The sequence below is a fragment of the Onychostoma macrolepis genome, chromosome 07 (assembly GCF_012432095.1).
Source record: "Onychostoma macrolepis isolate SWU-2019 chromosome 07, ASM1243209v1, whole genome shotgun sequence".
NCBI lineage: Eukaryota > Metazoa > Chordata > Actinopteri > Cypriniformes > Cyprinidae > Onychostoma > Onychostoma macrolepis.
In genome coordinates, this window is record NC_081161.1 from 32,197,255 (window position 1) to 32,220,666 (window position 23,412).

The 23,412-nt window shown below is 36.3% G+C and overlaps 1 protein-coding gene across 6 annotated transcripts in view; it reads right to left on the minus strand.

Annotated features, from left to right (window-relative positions):
• tub (TUB bipartite transcription factor) overlaps positions 1-23,412 on the minus strand; it is a 108,003-nt gene that overhangs the window by 37,972 nt on the left and 46,619 nt on the right. Inside the window, exon 1 of one of the 6 annotated variants that reach the window (XM_058780408.1) lies at positions 7,312-7,867. The exons of the other annotated variants lie outside the window; for them this stretch is intronic. Coding sequence (XP_058636391.1) covers positions 7,312-7,349 — 38 coding nt within the window. The 5' untranslated portion in view covers positions 7,350-7,867. Of the gene's footprint in view, positions 1-7,311; positions 7,868-23,412 lie in introns of those variants that run through there. 6 annotated transcript variants of the gene reach the window in all.

A 23,412-nucleotide genomic window follows, 5' to 3' on the forward strand; every position in this document is an offset into this window, starting at 1 on the left:
GGTGGGTCATGCGGAGAGAAGAAGTGTGACAGATCAAGGGTGGTGTGGAAAAGGATTTGTGCGCTGTAATCTGTAAAGCACAACCAGGGTGCTGGTTTTAACATTTGATAGGAACATATTTTACAATCAATCAGAGTATTGGGATGCACAGTTACAAACACTGTAAAATAAAATAAAGAATTGTCAATCTTTGCTATCCGTGTTGATTTGGCTCCACTCTGGATGTCATTAGACAATAAAGAAATCATTAAAAAGATTTACAGCGGTTTAGGTTCAGAACACCACAGGCATTCACTCATTTCCTTGATGACATTATGAAACACAAACAAACAGAAATATTTAGACAAATAGATGAAATGACAGACAGAACAATAGATATGCTGATTGATCGAATGATAAAGAGATAGATAGATAGACAGTATAGATATAGACAGACAGATAGATAGATAGATAGATAGATAGATAGATAGATAGATAGATAGATAGATAGATAGATAGATAGATAGATAGATAGACCACATGTAATTTGGTAGAGGTTTTGACAGAATGTTCATATACACACAAACACACACACATATATAAATATATATATATATATACAGTTGAAATTATTTGAAAAAAATCATTTGTATGAAGGAGTCACTAGTGAGCTTACATGTATACAGTTGTAATACGGCTATAATGGGATTTTGTCAATATTAAATAATAAACTTTACCTCATGTAGGCTAAACGCAATACTTCGATCAAAATAATGTGATCGCAATAAACAGGTACGTAAACGCCTTAAATACATTATAACAGCTCTAACCCAAAGTGCAATTTTGAATGATGCATTGTGATGATCTTACTATCAAAGGTTTGATTTATTAACCCTACAGCTGATAGCCATGTCTTTGGCTTAATGCCTGCTTCACATCACAAGCAACAGCGGAGTGTGAGCAGTGCATATTTTGTCTCTACCTATATTAATGAATAACTGTTCACATCGGAAGGGTGACGGAAAAATCTCTTTCATTAACATGAGCAGCGACAAAAAACGTGCTACTCACACTGTGCTGTCACTTGCAATGTGAAACAGCTGTAATAGACAGCTGAATTATTGTCATTTAGGAATGAGTATCGCGATCTTTTAACAATTAATTGTGCAGCTCTAAATGACAGACGAACGGACAGAAAGCCAGACATACAGTTACAAAATATTTCTAACCAAACCAGTACTAACCAGCCTGGACCAACACAGAAATTCATGTTGCTCTAAGCTTGTCCTTTCAGGAGGATTATACTAGTGTCTCTTTCTCCCTCTCTCGCTCGGATGGATATTCCAGTGCCTAGCTGCAAAGAACTCAGAATCTCTACTTTCCTATTTAAACCTGAGAAATCTCACTCTCTATGGACTGCCAACACTGACACCATTTTTATCACACATGCACATGGGCACAAAGATACATGCCAACTCACACACTTACTCAAACCTCAGGACACAGAAAAAGCAATGCTTATTTGCACACATTTGTGAACTCCCTTCTAAAGCTAAAATACATAAATGCACACACGCACAAAGCGAAGTGCCTAATGTTAGCAGTCAAGGGTGTCAGTTCCCATCAGACTGGCAGATAATGACATAAACAGAGCGGTTATAATGAGGGTCAACAAGAAACGAGAGATAAATTGATATGTTCTGACAGCTGCTTGCAATGTTTGGTAGAATTTCTCTCCCTCACCATCAAGCTTCACTGATGACAGTGACAATTCACTTTGTGTGTCATTGTGTGTGTGTGTGTACCTGTTTTTCTATTCAGGTGGGGACTTAAACCTGAATACACACAGACTCATGGGGACTCATGTCATGGTGGGGACCTAAATTGAGGTCCCCACGGGTAAACAAGCTAATAAATCACACAGAATGAAATTTTTTGAAAATCTAAAAATGCAGAAAGTTTCCTGTAAGGGGTAGGTTTAGGTGTAGGGCAACAGAATATACGGTCTGTACAGTAGAAAAAGCATTAAGCCTATGACTCCCCACAAGGATAGCAAACCAGACATGTGTGTGTGTCTGTGTGTGTGTGTCTAATCTGTGTATATGCATGTAGGCGTTTAACTGTATGTGTGCAATGGAACCTGAAAATAACATTTGCTGATTTGCATGCTGTACTTTTAACTGCAAATTTTCATTCATCAAAACAAAATACAAAGCAAAAATGTCAAAAAAAAATCTTAAAATAGGATTTACTCAAGAAGCAAAATTGCATAAGACATCAGACAAGGCCTGTTTTTAGAGAATATATCTTAAATTAAGTTCACCTTTCTTCTGCTTTTTTTATATTACATGGAAAAAAAAGATTTTGAGAGTGAGTGATAACAGAATACTTCTTGTTTTTCAGTTTTTTCTTTTCTTTAGGCAGTAGGGATGATTGCGTATTTCTTTACACTACTCCACTGCATAGATCAAGAATGAAGGTCAGTCACACTTTCGAGATAGCTTTAAAGAATTTCTATAGAGTTATGCAAGTCTTTTCTTATTAGTGCCACATCTTTCCGCATCTTTCATTCTCAGTTTTTTCACCCTGCAATGAGACTCTTATTTTGATTCTGTCTTTTCACAACTATGCTGCAATTCACTGAGTGTGTCACAGGACAACAACAGAAAAGCAGAGACTCTACATGGATCAAGGCTTTGGAAAATTGCTTTGGAAAAAGTGTTGTTTTTTTTGTTTTTTTACATTTCCAAGGACATTTTTGACAGCGGAAAAAAAAGCTAACATGAAACTATCCATCGATTATGAAATCCAGTTTCCACCATAGACTAAAAAATAAGGTGATTGCAACTTTTTAATTACACAGTTCAGAAAAACAAAGTCAGAAATGAGAGATATAAACTGAATTCTAACTTTTTTTCCCGAGCTTAATATTAGCATTTACTACATTTTTTTTTAGAGGACATTTGACTGGTCAGGGCAAAATTCTGACAGACCGTGGCAGTATTAAAAAAACAGCTTGCATTTATGTACGTGCACACTAGCATGACAGTGTTCAAATAGAAAACAGGCAAATGTACTTATCTTTCCATGTTTGTGAATAACAAGGTCCTTAACCTCCAGTGAGCTCTGTGTATATGTGTGTGTGTGTGTGTGTGTGTCCATGTATGGTCTGTGACCTACCAGACCTACCACACTGGCTCTCTAATAAACTGGCTAAGGCTGTGAAATTAGTGTTTGTGATGCAGAAGGTCCAGCTGAGGCAACCTGAGCTACACCAGCGTGATCTCTAAGCTCAATACATTTTTCATAGCAAGCCCCATCTGCAGGGGAGGAGATGCTCATCACACAAGAAAAAAAAGCCATGAAGGGCCCAACGGCGCTGCTGACTGAGGGATACATGAGGGAAGGACACATTCACTGCCTGTGCTCACTGCCGTTTGTTTCCCTAGTCCTTTAGTACTGTAGGGGGTGTCAAACATAAGAATACTGAATACCATCACGAAGGCAGAGATCCAGATCTTGCTGCATTTCCAGTCTGCCTGAAAGCAAGACACTTAATAGCAAATCGCCCTACTGCTGCTTCTCTAATTATTGACCTACTTTCTTTTTTGGATGGAAATCATTGCCTGAATTTCACATATGAGTAATTCAACTGTTCAGTCATAGCTCAAAGGTAGAATATGGATGAGCCTTTTGCAAGGCAAATCTCTGCCCAATTCCTATCTAAATAAATATTTAAAAGATTGGTCATCAGCATTGTAGGAAAATAAATTTAAAAAACAAAATACTTTCATAGACCTTAAGAAACACCAGTAACAAACAAAGAGCTTTCCAGAGGAAAAGAACTACTGCTCATAGTTTGCCCTATCATAGCCAAGGACACTTGAGCTGTCAGTTATGTTATATATATATATATATATATATATATATATATATATACATACACACATATACATATATACATATATATATATATATATATATATATATATATATAAAATATAGAACCATACAATTGATGTGGATATAATCTCATCTCAGATCATTTGATCTCGGAATGTGATGAGAAATATTCATTATGAAATTGCAGATTTCAGTATGTTAGCAAAGAACTACAGAATGGTTTTTGATGTGGACATTTCTCAAGGAGGCACATGTGTAATTACTAGGGTCCTAGGCATATTCTCCCCAAAATGCAAATGATGTCATTACTTTTGTGTCATGTTGTATTTCGTGACCTTCGTGTCATTTCAGAGCTGTATGAATTTCAAGTTTCTGTGGAACACTGAAGATGATATTTGGACCCCAGTGATAACATTGGACATCATGGCTTTCAATGAATGAAAATATTAGTAACACTTTACTTAAAGCCTTAATGCATTATAAAGGGTTTTTAAAGGGTATAATGAATTATTCATAATGTGTGTTGTAGGGCTGTGTAATTAATTGATTTCGGCCTCCAACGATTATGAAAATACAAAAATCAAGATAAAACGATTATTGCGCTGCTCTTTTGTTCCCAATTTCACATGCAAATCAGTAAAATCCTGTAATGTGACTTTAGCAAAATGGGACGTGCTTGATTTATTGAAGTATATTAGATTTATTTGTGTTTTTAAAAGCATGAAAGAGAATTTGCGCTGTTCCTCTGGAGGATTACTGTGTATGCGCTGAGAGATGAACAAAACACGTACATGTAAAGTCATCTTTTAGATCAAGGTGCGCGCCTAAATGGTCAAATACAGGCAAAATGTGTTAAAATGCGGCGGTTAGTGATTATTCATGTAAATCTTTGTCGGTCATGTAATAAATGAACGTAAAGAGTTGAGAATGAAAATACACATGCAACGGTAAATTGGATCTTAAAGTGACAGCGGGCTATATTCCTGCTGCGACTGTGTGCTTAATATTAATCAAACAACAAAAGACAAATTCAAAATCACACACTGCTCTTGATTGAAGGACTTGAAGGACTTAATAAGAAACAAAGTTTAATTCTTACAGTGAAAGACGCTGTTTTATTTTACACTTGATTATTCATTTCTGTAGTAGGCTGTTAACTGCTTGAGACTTGCATAAAAAAAAAAAAAATTAAAAAGTTTGTTTCATTTGTAGCCTATCTTTTTATTCTATTGTATTTGTCCTTTGCTTTTTTTATTACTGACAGTTTAATTATTTTCAATAATTTTGAGGACTTTTTGTTTGTTTATTTGTTACTAATAGTTACCTCTGCTGTGGTATTGAGAATTGTGAAATTTCGCTGGTCTCTACAATGTAGATGTCATAGCAACCTTATTTACAGGAAATATATATTTTATATGTATCACTATCGTTAAATAAATCACTCATATAAAGTTTTGGTCACATGGCCCACTCATCATAATCGTGTTAAATAATCAAAATAATCATGATTATGATTTTTGTCATAAACGAGCAGCCATACGTTGTAATACATTATATCTTAAATAATTATAGTCAAATTTATAGTGTAACAATGAATTGATAAGTCTTATAATATATTAACTGTGGTTACAATTATTCATGAGATTGTACAAGGCATTATAAGGTGCATTACAATGCATAATTAATTAGAAGTACTTTTATAATGCATTATACATAAAAGCTTTAAGTAAAGTGTTACTGAAATATTCTTTTTTGTTCTGCTGGGGAAAAAAAGAATCTTAAGAGATTTTGACAGTAAATTATGGAAGAATTTTCAAAAGGTTCAAACTCCTTTTAATGCTAATACTACTGACTACAACAAACAACTGAGAGATATAATTTATGATTTTCTTTTGTACAGGTTTAGTTAAAAAAAAAAAAAATCTCATGTATGCCTCTCTTTCCATTACGGTTCCCTTGAGCTCCTCTAGTGCCAAAGCTTGTTAGATTTCTCAGATCCATTCAGGTCACAATCACAGACCTCACACACAGGAAACTGGGGTGTGGGAGAGGGCAGATCTTCACAATCAAAACACACTCCCATAGAGACAGTCTTAGACCCTCCAGGGTAGGTCGAGCGGTACCTTTAGCTCTTTGCAACAAGCGGCAAGTGCTCCCTGATGTAATCTTTCTAAGAAAGAGTGGAGGAAAGTGGGCTTGTAACTTATAGCAACCAAGAGCCAATGAGAGAGCAGAGGTAGTGCAGCCATGGCAATGAGGCTCCTATGAGAGGCAGCAGCAGTCATGCCTCCAACAGCAAACATAAATCAAAAGCATGACTATATTACTATTTACACTGATAATCACATCATACCACACATAAATGACAAGTTATTAAAAATATAAAGCAAAATACATGCAGAGCATTCTGAAAAAATAAATGAGAGAAGAGCCCAGGTTATATTAGGGGAAAACTCTATTACTTGTCAAATTTAACTTCACACATTTTCATCAAGAAGTGTCACAAAGCAAATCAGCAAAAATTCATCGGGAAATACAAATACACATTTTTTCAAGATTTACATTTGCCCTGCCGTGACTTATTTATTGATTTAATTCAAAACAACAGTAAAGAAATTTATATTGTTATAAAATATCAAAATATTTACATTTCAAAAAATGCTGTTCTTTAGGACTTTCTACTCATCAGAGAATGAGAAACTGAAAAAAATGTACCACAGTTTCCTCAAAAATATTAAGAAGAACAGCTTTAATGATTTCGGAAGGATTTCAGAGTGTAACTGCTGTTCAGTTTTTGCTATCACAGGAATAAGCTATAAACTATTTTAAAATATATAGTTTTTTTTTTATTTTAATAATATTTACAACAATATTTGTAATAATATTTGTTATAATTTTTGATTAAATAAATGCAACAGTATTTATTATTATCAAATAAATCAGAATAAATGTAGTGCAAAACACATACTTCAAAAACAAATCCCAAATTATTCTAACGATATTAACAAAATGTCATCTATTGTAGCTCACTAGAGTTCTAAAAGTTTTCAAAGCATAAAAAACAAACAAGATCAACATAACCAAGGTATAGTGACAATGCAGCAGTGACAGTTACGTCAACTGGCTCCGGTAGGGCCATCTTTATTGCTGAGCCCAGTAATACATTTTAATGTCAGACCATCTGATATAAAGAAAACCTCAGCAGCAACTACACAACCGGACACTCACAAACTAGCTCTAAGCACTCAAGTAGCAGCACGAGAAACATGAGAGTACAGTCAAGGACGAGAGAATCACCTTTGTCACCTTTTGCAGCCCTGTCCGCGAACCACTCATTATCCATTCATCATCCTCTTTCCCCCATCAAAGACACCTATCCTCTCAAAACCAAACACACAAGCTCACTCTCTCACCAACAAACAGATGTACCTGTAAGGGATCCAGTCAGACGAGTGTTTGGAGCTCATATCTGTGTGTGTTGAAGGGGTTCAGAGCGCAGGGGGAAGGGTAGCGGCAGCAGAGTAGGACAGCAGCAGCGATGCCAACAACAGAGCCCATGCAGCCCAACCATCCCCTGCACTTCTGTCTCCGCTATCTACAGATCTACAGTCTCTTCCATTCACACAGCTCCTGCCTGCAGTCCGCAGCGGATTCTTTTCATCGTGAGCCGGACTCAGCAGCCTCGCTGTGACTCCAGTTCCCTCGGCATGTGCTGTTTTCTTTCTGTTTGTTCACAATCCCTCGTGCTTTATTCATCCGTTCACCTTCACAGTGTGTCTCTTGTCATCGTCTTATACGCTGCTCTGTGCACTGTGGCTCTCGCTCACTGTGCCTCGTACCGACTGCCTCCTTCCTTCCCTCCCTTCTCTCTCTCTTTCTCTCGCTTGCTCTCTCTCTTTCAGACCACTGGCATTGTAACCTTACACACAGCCCTAAGAAGGGGAGAACATATAAGAGTGAATCCCTTTTGTCTAGCTGCTTTGATGTTTGTCGCGATGCTCCGCTGGTCCATCAACACACACACACACACACACACACACACACACAGATATACACGAGGCTCTGAAAAGCGGGAGCCTCAAATGCGTTTTCTGAGCCATGATTTATTCATCCTTTCATTCAGCGCTGGGCTCATTAACATGGGACAGAGCAGCGCAGTTGTAATTGTCTTTGATTTAACATGCTGAATCCAAACTCAGCACACCATTTTGTCTTTGTTTATTGGCTTTCCGCTTTTTTTCTTTGGTCCCCCTGGTACTTCACTCAGCTAAATGAGGATCTGACTTCATATACATATTTTAATATCAGCATTATCACACTGCCTTCATTAGCCACCGCCGAGAACAGAGGTAAATGAACTCCTCACCATTGTGGATGTTGTATTTTAATGCTTAAATCATATTCAGAATTCAAAAACGAAGCATGACTTCTGCTGCAGTTTGTAAGCAATGTTTATGCTCATTTTAAACAAACATGATGCAGTGGCGTCTTTAATCTAAATGAAAAACAATGTTCTTCAGCTTCCTGCATGGTTTTAAATTATTTGTCCTTCCATATTTGTCCCAAGCGCACTTCTGTAAGCTGTCGTGTTTCTCTGTAATATCCTCATGCAGCCTGAAGCATATTCTGTTTTACTGTATATCAGCTTCTTCATCTATCCTCTGGACTCCCTCATCTTTCTTAGTGTCACACTTAGTCATGTTGATTTAGTGCACGGCTCAGGCACACACTCTTCCCTGACCAGTAAAACAATCTTGGCGTTTTGTGTGTGTGCTGTTTTTGCCAGTTAAAAGTATCTGAATATAAGTAAAATCAGCAAGAAAACAAGTAAAACTACAGCACATTACTTTTGGAAATAACCATGCATTAAAAAAATCTCATGTAGTAGCACCTTTGACTAACTTGCAGCTCATTCTAGACAAGAACAGCCTGTTTAGACAGGAAGAGTCTGATGAATTACATATAAAGTGATCAGTCGTGGTTTGTTTATGGTACATGCTACAATATATGCTGTATAGGGCCAGCTTTATCAGATAATATCTGACAATGATAGTTTGATGTAAAAAATAATTAAAAAACAAAAAGCATGGCAGTCTCTGTGAATGATTCTACTGAAAACAGTTGACTAGAGTATAGCAGAACTGAGTATGTTCACCCATATCCTCTAAATGCATGTTATTGATCTTATTGTGAATGATTCATGTATACATGTAATTTTTGTCAGTGAAAATGACAGACTTCTCTCTGGTGACATATGCTGGACTTTTCCATTAATTTAGTCCACTTAAACCCCACCCAGACCATTTACAAATTAGCCTATATTTCAAACAATATACAGTTCTGCTTGTGAACATCTAGTTTACTTGCTGGTAAATGGCTCACCAGTGTTTTATAGAAAGCTGAATATCTTTTAAGCGATTTAATGACACTAAACCTGCCAAATTGTCAATTTCAGTGAGTATACACCCTAGTGAAAAATAAATATACTGAAATGTATTTGAAATGCATTTATTTCATGCTACATATACTACAAATACATTTACATATTTATGTACTTAATAAAAATACCTTGCAATTGTACTTTTGGTATACTAATCTGGTATACTTAAAGTCTGCTACATTGGAACAACTAATTTTGTGCTTAATGGACTAATTGTGCGGAAGTAGTGCTGAGGTCCAACTAAAGATACACTGAAGTATATTTGATTGTGCTGAAGTGGAACCATTGCAAGTAGCCTTCAGGCACACTTTAAATATATTGCATTTAAAGACTCATCAGTCCTCATCAATAGTGGCATTAAAACACATTTTAGGCTTAATATTAAGAAATATGCATTGTGCACAAGTAGTACTCCAAATAAAGTTTAATTAAACTTTTTGTATCAGTAAGTCTTGAGCAATATGTCAGTAAATATGTTAATAGATTTGAACTATACTTAGTATGAATTTTAAATATATTTATTTTTTACTAGGGCATACACACATACATACATACATGCATACATAAATAATAAATAAATGTTTTATAAAATTATGGTGTCAATTTAGAGCTGGATATGGCAAACTACTGTACATAAGCATGTGATATAGATCAAAATGTTACAATTCAGCATGTCAGAGAAAGAGAGATGGAGTGAATCTGTGGTGTCAGTTTCAATCTCTCTTGTGTGGTTTACTTCTCATAGGAGCTCTGACCGCACAGAGAAACAACAATTTCCCAAAGGCAGCTTTGTATTCCCTGTGATCAGAGTGAGAGACTATCAACACTTACACAAATATATCTCATTTCAAACATTTAATTCAAATAAGGAACTCAAATCAGAGCAATTATTTTGAATTATCATGTCAGCATTTTAAAAATTTGACTCTGAAAGGAGGAAAGCCGCTGCTAGTTTTGCTTTCAGACAAAAGAACTGAAGGCAAAGATCAGACAGACGTCTGACCTGCATTCATCTGGTGCTCAGAAAAAGAAACTGATACTATCACGTCCTATTCGGTGGCCAAAACCGTTCGTCAGAGATCTGCAAACTGTCCCTGCAGGAGGGCCGAGGTCAACATTCGTCCTAGCAGTGGTCAAAAACAGCGAACGTGGTGGGATGTTGCTGGATCATACGCACTCCGCTACGCTCCAGCAGAGGGAGAGCAGGTGGAAAAGCAGCATGGCTAGTAAATATTTGATGGTGCTGCAAGCCGTTTGAAGTCACACTATACTGAACTCATTGCCTGGGCAGATCCATTAGTGAAACCTATGGCCAACGTGCCTAAAATTATGTAGCCCACCATCAAGCTGTGCTAACAGCACACACACGCTGCTAACTTGATTGGCCGAGTCCCAAAAAGAGTCAATAAAGTGTCACACTGGTACAAATGCTAAGTAGATATTGGATGTTTTGTTGCACTGTAGCGCTTCAGTGCTGAGAAGGGCTATGACAGGGGGCCTCTGTGTAGTATGGGGCTAGCTAGCATTGCCAAGGCCGGCATGCGGGCAGCTGCAGAGCCAGAGTATGAAGAGCTTTGTTAATAATGCAGAGACTCCATCAGCCATGCAGGGCACGAGGTGCCAACGGTCACTGATGAATGAACATAAATCCACACTGCTTTGTGTGTGTGTGAGTGAGTGTGTGCGTGTAAGATCTTTCTTTCTCATTCTGATCAAATGACACTGTCACTGACAAGAAAGTAAGTGAGCATCACATACTTACGCTATCTTGACTGTATCAAATGGCAATAAATAAATAAAATTACAATTCACCAGTTCTGCCCTTTGTGAAAAACAAATATACTCAAATGTATTTGAAATACATTTGTTTAATTCTCAGTATATACAACAAATACATTTACGTATTAGACTACTTAATAAAAATACCCTTCAATTGTACTTTTAGTATACTAAACTGGTATACTTAAAGTCTAAGGGTGCTTTCACACCTGCCTCATTTAGTTTGGTTGAATCGCACTAGAGTTTGTTGTCCCTCTTGGTGCGGTTCGTTTGGGCAGGTGTGAATGCAGCAATCGCACTCAAGTGCGCACCAAAAGCGGACCAAACAAGCGTACCGAGATCTCCTTGAAGAGGTGGTCTCGGCCGGATTGCAAACGGACTCTGGAGTGGTTTGCTTGTGGTGAGAAAGCAATCCGACCCAACGGACCAAGTGGTATCATAATTCATAACAGGAAATATGTTATATAAAAAGCAGCAGTCAGTGTCTTTGGTGAGTGTGAGTTAGAATTTGTGAGAAACTGTGATTTTGTGAGTGAGAATATTTGTTATTGCAGTTAAAAACCAAAGAGCACCTCTTCATATTAAAACGTTGTGTAATTAATTGCTCTTCTCCGCGCATTACAAGAATGCTGTCCAGACGAAGCCTTGATTCTCATCTTTACTCATACGTGACTTGCATTAACACATTTTGGTACGATTTGCAATGTTGCCTTCTGAAAGCGAACCGAACCGAGAAGAAAATGCAACAATGTAACAAATTAACCCGTTTCGGAACAAAGCAAACGATCTACAGGTCTGAAAGCACCCCAAGTCTGCTAAAGTGGAACAACTAATTTTGTACTTTAAAGTGCCCCTATTATGGATTTTTGAAAATTACCTTTCATGCAGTGTGTAACACAGCTCTAAGTGAATGAAAACATCCTGCAAAGTTTTAAATCTGAAAGTGCGCCGTGTATAAAGTTATTGTCTCTCAAAAGAAAGAGTCGACTCTGAATCATTGAAACGAGTTGTTTTTTAAAACGAATCCCAAGCTGTTTCATGTTGACGTCAACATGAAACATTAGCATATTGCCGCCCACTTGTTGGTCTTTTCGTGTTGGTCTGAAAGAAAATGAAAATTCATTCTTTGCCACTAGGTGCCATTTTTAGAGCAGTAAAAATGGCTATTTCCCCGGTAACGCTGTACACAAAGCAGAACTGCGCTCACAAACGCTGCTTTATCAGGCATTACAGGCATGATGAAATTAAAATGAGACCAATTGGACCAATCACCGCAGATTAGCGTCATGCAAAGGAGGGGTTTGAATCGTTGAGCGATTCGTTTGGGAGTCGTTGAGCAAGTAAGATAAAAATAAATGCATATTATAAGACAATGAAAGTGTTTTTTGACCTTGCATGCATGTCAACCTGTTGTTGGGGACTCCCAAAACCAAAATATGAACCTTTCATAACCCATAATAGGGGCACTTTAATAGTGCAGAAGTAGTGCTGAAGTCCAACTAAAGAGATACTGAAGTATATTTGAACTATAGCAAGTATACTTGCATTTAAAGACCGATATTATTCAAAAACCATACAATCCTCATCAATAATGACATTAAAACGCATTTAAAGCTTAATATTAAGAAACGTACACTGTGCATAAGTAGTATTCCAAATAAAGTTTAATTATAATTTTTTATATCATTAAGTCCCAAGTGATACACCAGTAAATATGTTAATAGATTTGAACTATACTTAGTATAAAATAAATGTATGAAATAGCATGAAACAGTAAAATCTGTAAAATTGAATAAAAATAATAAATTGGATCAGGCAGGGCCTTAAAAAATATTTGACTTGTAAAATCAAAGGAAAGGTCTGTGAATTTTCCCAAATGTGGATCTACAAGCAAAATAAGTTTTTGGACTTCTGGACCAATTATTTAAAATAAGGACAGGAGACATATGGGAGACGTAGGGAGGTGAAGAGTCTCTCATGCTCATCTTGAGTGCTCTGCAGGCAGCACATCTGACGACACAACCTGACGTCCTCTTTGATTACATTATATATTCCTGCTTCTGACCACTATTCTAAACCAATCGCACGGTTTTCCATTTTAATTATGGGATCAATTGATGTTCCAGTCATTCCAAGCATGCTTTTTTAATGAGCTCAGAGACGTAGGTTCACAAAATTACATTAAAATCACAAGAAACCACCACAAAAAGAAACTTAAACTCCATAATACTCTTCAAGGCTTTCTGTCTCCTCTTTTTATGTCAATAGCTCAGAGATTCAGGCAAAAACTAGATCACAGAAGCACAAGCGATTTCAAACCCATCAGTTCTAATTTAAAACAATCCGATGACCTCTTCATTAAAAACCAGTGAGACGGCAGCGGTTCTCAATGAGATACAGACCTTTTGTGATTACGGCCACAATTGTGAAGATAAATATTTACTGACATCTAATTGAGATTGCATTAGCAGTGGCTGGAAATCCCAGATGGGCAGCTGGGCAGTTTGTAGAGGAGGGTCTATACAAACAGAGGAGTCTTTATTCCAAACTGAGGAGTAAATCTTCATGTGGTGAAGAGGAGAAAGAGAGAGGGAATGGCAAAGAGGAAGTACAAGAAATGTTGGCTGATGGTCTGCATCGATTCCCAATGACGGAAATAACAGCTCATGACTGAACAGACCCATCTATAGGGTGACATTTAGATCTCATTCACAGATTACTCACCATAAAAGAGACAGACACAGGAGGTGTAAGGGAAGAAAAACACATAACATTAAAAAGGACAGATAGTCCTTAACTCCAATTGTTCTGCACCCTATCTAGTCTAGATGACTAACTCATGTCCACAGGGTCAAGGTCTGGTTAGCATGGCTGCATTAGCTTCTGCTGGTAGAAAGCGTAACTACACCATCTAGCAGCAAAAAACATCTTTCTGCGTTGATGACTATTCAAAAGTATCAGTCTTCTGCTTTTTTCGCAAGGAACATTTACATTTTTAATTATATTATAGATAAGTCCGAGACAAATCTCAAATTCCTTTTGTCAACAATTTTCCATGCTATAGTTGAGTATTACAAAATCTTCTGCAGGGCAATTCATTTCATTAAAAATGTATTATTTGAAGGAATTTGATCACTCAAGTATACCTATTCAAAAGAAAATATGAGGTTTTGCTTGAATCAAAATCTTTAATATCTTATCTTTAATAACATTTATTATTAAAATTGATAACTGAATGAATGAGAATGCTAACAGACACTTCAAATAGAATGAAATATATTAACTTAAGACAGAAATATCTTAAAAAGAAACATCACTACATCTTCCTGACAGTAAGAAAAGATTAATTTTACTTCTGTTATTAGGCTTTGCTTTGTCTTAGGCTTAGCATTAGTCTTAGCTTTGTACTTACTTTCTTTACAACACACTGTCAAATATTTATGGAGCAATTTAATACCAAAATCAATTTAATATCAAAAACAGCCTTCACCCTGAAGGTCCACACTGGATTACACAAATGCTCAGGTGAGATTTGTATATTTATTGAACTGCGCTACTGCATTAAACATATGTGATGTGCATAATGTAGTTATTTGTCAACACTGTATTATTTTCTGTCAGACTGGTGATAATTCAATAAGAGGTCTACATTAGATCTCTTAATGAGGTCAAGGCTTTATCCCAAATCACCTGCTCCCTCATTCAGTTCATTTAGTGGAGCAGAGCTTCAGGTTAATATGCCCAGATTAGAAACACGCTTCAGCTCTAGAGGGAGCTATATGACATGGCTAATAAGCCAGAGATGTTCCTTGGGGAACAGAGTATGAACAGACTATTCACTACTGCATTTAAAAGATTCATGTAAATTCTGTAATCATTCATTCACAGTCATGAGGTTCAAACAAGTATGACCAATAAACTTCCCTTCCACTGTGGCTCTCGCATCTCATTGGCTTTGACATGCAAAAGTAAAACTGATCTCAATATGGAACAAACATGAAACAGTTAAATTTTCAGCAGCCATTAGGCCACCATCGTCAGTCTTCATCAGTGTCACATGATTCTTCAGAAATCATTCTAATATGCATAAGAGACTTGAGGTTGAGAGTTTTCATTTGTGGTTGAACTAACCCATTAAGAAATGTCTAACATCTGCCAACACATGCTTGCTCCATCTTTGATCTCTCTGTATAGCAACAGTGCACAATTGCCTAGAGGCACGACGCTCAATGTTGGAAAGGGTCATTGGTACCATTTGTTCTGAGCTAACTGAGCTTCAAAAAAGGTCAATGAGATTTCAGGTGAAGACCCAATGAAATGGATTTATGCCAAGCTAAAGCAGTGCCAGGATCCTCCGAGGCAAGTAACATGAAAATTCACAAACACAAATATTTCAGTGCAGTAGTTCAGACAAGGGGAAGAGAGGCACACGGATGGCTGGAACCTCAGGGTTAACGACTACGCACAAGCACTCGCCCCAGTTCTGCAACAGAACTTACGTAACATGTATGAATGAGTGTTTACGCTTGAAGGCAAGTATGATGCCGTGAACTGTCATGGCCAGATATCCCATCATGCTAATGAGGGGTGATGCAGTTATGGGCGTCTCACGTCTGTGTGCCATGCACTGCAGAATATTCTCACACTGGTGACTATATGCAGATCAGCTGCACAGATAATTCCAGATCTCCACCATACTCCACCTATAAGCACACACAAAAGAAAAAAAGTTTTTCCTTCTAGATAAAATGAGATTAAATAATGTTTCTCAGCTGTTTGATTCTACAGACCCCCAAATGTCCTCTGGAATCTTTTGTAACATTATAAATTATATTGCCATCATTTCTTATCAATTGTTGAATAAAATAATTAATCCAAACGTTTGAACGGTAGTGTATTTTTATGTATAGAGACCCATTTATATTATTTAAAAAAAATCAATTAAAAAAAATAATTAATTTATACTACAAAATTGTACTATTAAAAATATTGTAAATATGTGTAAATATTTTCTGCAAAATAACAAGACAATGTGATGTTTTTGTTTATTTTTTAATTTTTTTTTACCCAGTATTACTGTTATATCTACAAACCGGAAACTCTGGAAACGTTAAAAACTCCTGCTCTAGAGTTTCTCAGATTTTCAATTACACCAAAGGCTGCAATCTTACATGAAGTCTCATTCTCATTCAATGTGAATAACATTTCTCATCAAAATCTTCCAATAACAATATGTTCTATACAATCCACATTAATACTGTTTCTCATCTCATTATCTCATTTGTGTCTATTTTTGTTTCTCCTAGGATCTTCATTAGAAACATAAGAGACAAAGCTGACACTTACATGAAAAGAAACATAACCAAGAACTTAATTAAGTCTCCTGAGGCATGAATGAGCAATTTCTGAACAATAAAATGTTGCTCTGGGTACAACAGGGTAGTAGTCTGATTCAATTTATTTTAGTCACAGCTACCATCCTATTTCTAGTAGCTAAAAAAGTCAACCAAAAGTGTGCTTGGCTTTCTTCTCTTCTACCAGTGTCCAAAACGCTCAGCATTGTTTTGTTTTTTTTAAGTTATATTTTTGGCCTTTTTATGCCTTTATTAGATAGGACAGTAGTAGAGAGCAGACAGGAAAGCATTGGGTGGAGAGAGGGGGTGTGATCGGCAAAGGTCCTTGAGACGGGAATCGAACTCGGGTCGCCGTAAAACGCTCAGCATTTTAAATGAAAGTTAATTTCCATTTCATCAAAGGAGCTGCGTAACACACACCAGCTGCAGTGGTCATGCAAAGCACAGGTGCGGAAACCAGAAGGCACAAGGTGATTCTTGTTTCCCAATGCAACACTACTCTCTGCACTCTTGAGCAATACAGCATCACTGCAGCCCACAATTCCCCAGCTTCACTCCAGCACCAGAGCGAAATATGCGCATGCATTTAAAATGATGTGGGGTTGAAAATGTCAGCACGGTCAAGCCTCTGGTGTAGTAGACCTGCAGAGATCCCATCTGTCCTTCTGATAACAGTAGCTGCAGATGACTAAACAATGTGGATCCAAATATGTCCTATATACAAGACGTTTCCTTAAAGGTATAGTTCACCCAAAAATGAAAATTTGCAAAAAATTTATTCACCCTTGGGTTATCCAAGATGAGTTTGTTTCTTCATTGGAACAGAGTTGGTACACAGTTCCCCCTCGGTCCATTCGCATTCGTGTTTGGGTCCCCCTCAGTCTGTTTGTCGCAGGGCCTGGTGTGACCGCACCAGGTGCACTGCCCAAAGGACAGCCCTGCTTATGATTTCCACGATGCAGAAAATGTGGACGGAATTGCAGAATCCAGTCATAAAAACAGAATTTATTGTATAATGCAGAATGTCACAGAATTTGCCAAATTTTATATGAATAAATCAAAAGTAGGTAAGTACACTTAAACCAAAGTGTATGTGAATATTAAGCCGCAAAATACTATTTAAAAATGAATCCTGCATGTTCTGCACATCTCTTTTTTTTTATATTTTATTTAAAGTTTAGAAGTTATATTAACAAACACAAATGCAAAAAACTGTAACCAACATAGGATAACAAAGTACACATATTTACACCCAAACAGACAAAAAAAAAAAAAAAACCCAGACTGCCTCAATTAACAAATATATACAACATAGTTATTGAAAAAAAAAAATATATAATAATAATAATATATATATATATATATATATATATATATAAACATAATTTACAATATTCACAATTGTTTTATAAATCCAATACTTCAGAAATGTATATTAAAAACAGAAGGAGGTTTACAGAAGACAGAAATTAAACTTCCAAGAGTCTCAAGATAGGTCCCCATGTGGCTTCAAATCTTTTCTGTGGTTCTGCACATCTTTTTTTTTTTATATTTTATTTAAAGTTTAGAAGTTATATTAACAAACACAAATGCAAAAAACTGTAACCAACATAGGATAACAAAGTACACATATTTACACCCAAACAGACAAAAAAAAAAAAAAAAAACCAGACTGCCTCAATTAACAAATATATACAACATAGTTATTGAAAAAAAATAATAATAATAATAATAAAAGACAGAAATTAAACTTCCAAAAGTCTCAAGATAGGTCCCCATGTGGCTTCAAATCTTTTCTGTGGTTCTGCACATCTCTGTGTAAATGAATAGCGCATACGCGCAGTTTCATTTACTACTCATAGCCTACTGAAGAGCCCATGATGCTCACAGTGTTTTCGGCCAGAACTCATTTACCAGAAAAACTTAAATACACAACACAGTATTTCTGATAATAAATTATATATTAATAAATTAAATAATAAATTCGTTTTTTAAATAAATTATAAATAAATCTTTTTGATAATTAAAATTTAATGAAACCATTCAAATGGAATTCAGAAATTAATGGAAAACAGAATTTGGTAAAAATAAAAAAAAATTGAGAAGAAAAAAATACAAATTTCTAGAAAAGAGTCTAGAAAAACTTGAATGGAAAAAACGGAATTTGGGAAAAAATTAAACGGATTTCATAAGGCCCTACATTTTAATGACTGGAACCATGTGGATTACTTGTGATGTTTTTTTATCAGCTCTTATTGTCATTGCAACCTTTCACTGCAGAGGATCCAATGTTGAGTAAGTGATGAAGTGCTAAATCCTGAATGGCCAATTGGGTGAGTCAATTTTCATTTTTTCATTTTTCAAACTTCTTTTTCTTTTTGGGTTAATTTCTTTAGGGATCTGTGGTGGCTCAGTGTCACATTGTTAGTTAAAAAAAGGAAAAACATGTTCAGAATAACAATATTCCCTACTTCTAGATACACCGCTAGAGATTGTGTTTGCAGGGTGAGTGATGAGCAATGTGCCATGCATCACTCCTGACACTATCTTTAGTGTCGGAAAACTCTCAGAAAATGCTTTGAATCTGAATCTACCTTAGTGATTTCATCTGACAGTTCCAATGCAAGCGCAGAGCTCTGCCAAATGGCACAGCTAAAATCACCTTCATTTTTCATTGTCAGTTCAATCCACACTGTGCACTGCATTGGGATTTCATTTTAGGTCTTTTTAGATTATTTAAGACCTTAAACCTCATGAAGAATCTCATTAATGAGCAATAAAGTGAGGTGATGACTACTGACCTACGTAAATAACTTGTGCTCAAAATTTCCAAGTCAAAATCCAAAAGAGGAAAAGAGATTTTAGTGCATTTGTTGTCATTCTTACTCAATGCAAAGGATAGATATCAAGCTCAGTTCATCAATATGAGAACATGTGATTATTGAAATGTTCTTATAATCAATAACTCATTGTGACACTATCAATTTACTATAGATGATGCATTTAATTTTGGAAAACGTATAAATGTGTAAATTACATATAAATGGATACGTATACAACATTGCCCTTGCTTCTGTACCTTGATGAACCTAATCTTTTTTTGACTTGGCAAGTACAAAGAAGAGCCACTCCAAGGTGCAGCTAATTTTAGTTACCATGGTAACATCTATGGGTGCATGGTTGTCAAGGTAATGTCATTACATCAAAGTATGTGATGAAGACCAAAAAGAACAACAAGAGAGGTATGAAAAAAACAAATGGCTATGTTAAATTATCATGATATTGTGAAAATAAAAAAAAATTCAGCAAAGCAGATTATTTTACTGAACTATTAAGTGTAAAGTTCAAGATAAAGATTTTCATTTTCACTATGATCACACTATCATTAGTAGTAGATAAAATGAAAGTCAGCTTTTTAAAGTTAGGTTTGTCATTTTCACAAACACTACATCATATTACCTTGTCTTTCCTTAAGTGAACTAATGTGAAAATATTTCTAGCACCCCATGGTGGACACAGTAAACTCTGTTATAGCCCAGCTTTACTAGTTAAAAAAAAAAAAAATTCAAATACTGATTGTATTTTTAGCTTTAATTTAAATTTTTGTTTAAGTATTAGTAATTTTGTTATGTGATTTTGTCTATTTTTACTTCTACTGTACATAGCTTTTATTTTTATTATTATTTTTTTTTTGTTTAAGTTTTAGTTTGAATAATTGCAGTACTTCATCTTAAACTTATTTTATTTCAGTTAGTTAATAAGGCAGACATTTGGGGACATGTCACCCTTTCTTTGCGAGATAATTAATACCAATGTTCAAATTCATAATTTTCCAAACATGCCATTTCCGTGTTTCTGTTGACACGTCATAGTCCTTAATTACAGGACCAATATACCACATCTAATCCTCCTTAAATATCAATGAATCAGAGCTTTAACCTAAAGAATCCCAATTATTACACCGCAGCATTATTACAGGTTACTTTTTGACATTTCTTAGCAATGATTACACACGCTTGTCTGTGAGTGTGTCTGCATTTCACACTGCTACAGTACTAATGAGATGACGTCTTTGCCACGTCTGGCTGCCTCATCTAACACAAGCACCGCAACTCTGTAGCCCACAACCATAGCAACAAGCCACTAATTACTCCCCAAAAAAAAGGCAGAACAAAATGGAACACAGTGTCAGCCTATGGAGCACATCATGTGCGGCCATCAGCTCTGCTATTGTAGTCGTATTCACATACGCCGATGAGCTATGAAAGGAGATACCTTATCACTACACTGCAGAGAGGACACATGAAAACAGAGAAAAGAGCAATGCAGAGCAACATGAGTTTGCTAACTAAACATACTGATATGCATTTGTGTGTATTTACCATCTACACACTACATTTCCATATAAAATATATAATCAAATATATATATATATATATATATATATATATATATATATATATATATATATATATATATAAATCTCTTTTGGAAAGAATCCAGTTGGTATTCCTTAATTAAACAAGCCACAGCATGTGGAGTTCAATGAAAGGATCTGCACTGACATCTAGTGGGAAATAACATAAAATGGCTTCATTCATGATCAGTTTGGGTTTTGGCTAAAATGTACATTTTACATGGTATTACATTAGACATTTCAGGCAATTTAGAAATCCCAGCCAGGACATGTCCAGGAAAAGAGGACGTATGGTCACCCTTGGTATTATACCCTTTTATACCTTGACATATTGAATCCAAGACACTGAAATATAAGTCAACATTTTCATATACAGGTGCATCTCAATAAATTAGAATGTCGTGGAAAAGTTCATTTATTTCAGTAATTCAACTCAAATTGTGTATTAAATAAATTCAATGCACACAGACTGAAGTAGTTTAAGTCTTTGGTTCTTTTAATTGTGATGATTTTGGCTCACGTTTAACAAAAACCCACCAATTCACTATCTCAACAAATTAGAATATGGTGACATGCCAATCAGCTAATCAACTCAAAACACCTGCAAAGGTTTCCTGAGCCTTCAAAATGGTCTCTCAGTTTGGTTCACTAGGCTACACAATCATGGGGAAGACTGCTGATCTGACAGTTGTCCAGAAGACAATCATTGACACCCTTCACAAGGAGGGTAAGCCACAAACATTCATTGCCAAAGAAGCTGGCTGTTCACAGAGTGCTGTATCCAAGCATGTTAACAGAAAGTTGAGTGGAAGGAAAAAGTGTGGAAGAAAAACATGCACAACCAACCGAGAGAACCGCAGCCTTATGAGGATTGTCAAGCAAAATCGATTCAAGAATTTGGGTGAACTTCACAAGGAATGGACTGAGGCTGGGGTCAAGGCATCAAGAGCCACCACACACAGACGTGTCAAGGAATTTGGCTACAGTTGTCGTATTCCTCTTGTTAAGCCTCTCCTGAACCACAGACAACGTCAGAGGCGTCTTACCTGGGCTAAGGAGAAGAAGAACTGGACTGTTGCCCAGTGGTCCAAAGTCCTCTTTTCAGATGAGAGCAAGTTTTGTATTTCATTTGGAAACCAAGGTCCTAGAGTCTGGAGGAAGGGTGGAGAAGCTCATAGCCCAAGTTGCTTGAAGTCCAGTGTTAAGTTTCCACAGTCTGTGATGATTTGGGGTGCAATGTCATCTGCTGGTGTTGGTTCATTGTGTTTTTTGAAAACCAAAGTCACTGCACCCGTTTACCAAGAAATTTTGGAGCACTTCATGCTTCCTTCTGCTGACCAGCTTTTTAAAGATGCTGATTTCATTTTCCAGCAGGATTTGGCACCTGCCCACACTGCCAAAAGCACCAAAAGTTGGTTAAATGACCATGGTGTTGGTGTGCTTGACTGGCCAGCAAACTCAGCAGAATCTATGGGGTATTGTCAAGAGGAAAATGAGAAACGAGACCAAAAAATGCAGATGAGCTGAAGGCCACTGTCAAAGAAACCTGGGCTTCCATACCACCTCAGCAGTGCCACAAACTGATCACCTCCATGCCACGCCGAATTGAAGCAGTAATTAAAGCAAAAGGAGCCCCTACCAAGTATTGAGTACATATACAGTAAATGAACATACCTTCCAGAAGGCCAACAATTCACTAAAAATGTTTTTTTTTTATTGGTCTTATGAAGTATTCTAATTTGTTGAGAATTGGTGGGTTTTTGTTAAATGTGAGCCAAAATCATCACAATTAAAAGAACCAAAGACTTAAACTACTTCAGTCTGTGTGCATTGAATTTATTTAATACACGAGTTTCAGAATTTGAGTTGAATTACTGAAATAAATGAACTTTTCACGCCATTCTAATTTATTGAGATGCACCTGTATATATATATATATATATATATATATATATATATATATATATATATATATATACATTCACTATATATATATATATATGTATGTATGTATGTATACATTCACTATATACAGTGAGGAAAATAAGTATTTGAACACCCTGCTATTTTGCAAGTTCTCCCACTCAGAAATCATGGAGGGGTCTGAAATTGTCATCGTAGGTGCATGTCCACTGTGAGAGACATAATCTAAAAAAAAATCCAGAAATCACAATGTATGATTTTTAACTATTTATTTGTAAAATACAGCTGCAAATAAGTATTTGAACACCTGAGAAAATCAATGTTAATATTTGGTACAGTAGCCTTTGTTTGCAATTACAGAGGTCAAACGTTTCCTGTAGTTTTCACCAGGTTTGCACACACTGCAGGAGGATTTTGGCCCACTCCTCCACACAGATCTTCTCTAGATCAGTCAGGTTTCTGGCCTGTCGCTGAGAAAGACGGAGTTTGAGCTCCTCCAAAGATTCTCTATTGGGTTTAGGTCTGGAGACTGGCTAGGCCACGCCAGAACCTTGATATGCTTCTTACAGAGCCACTCCTTGGTTATCCTGGCTGTGTGCTTGGTCATTGTCATGTTG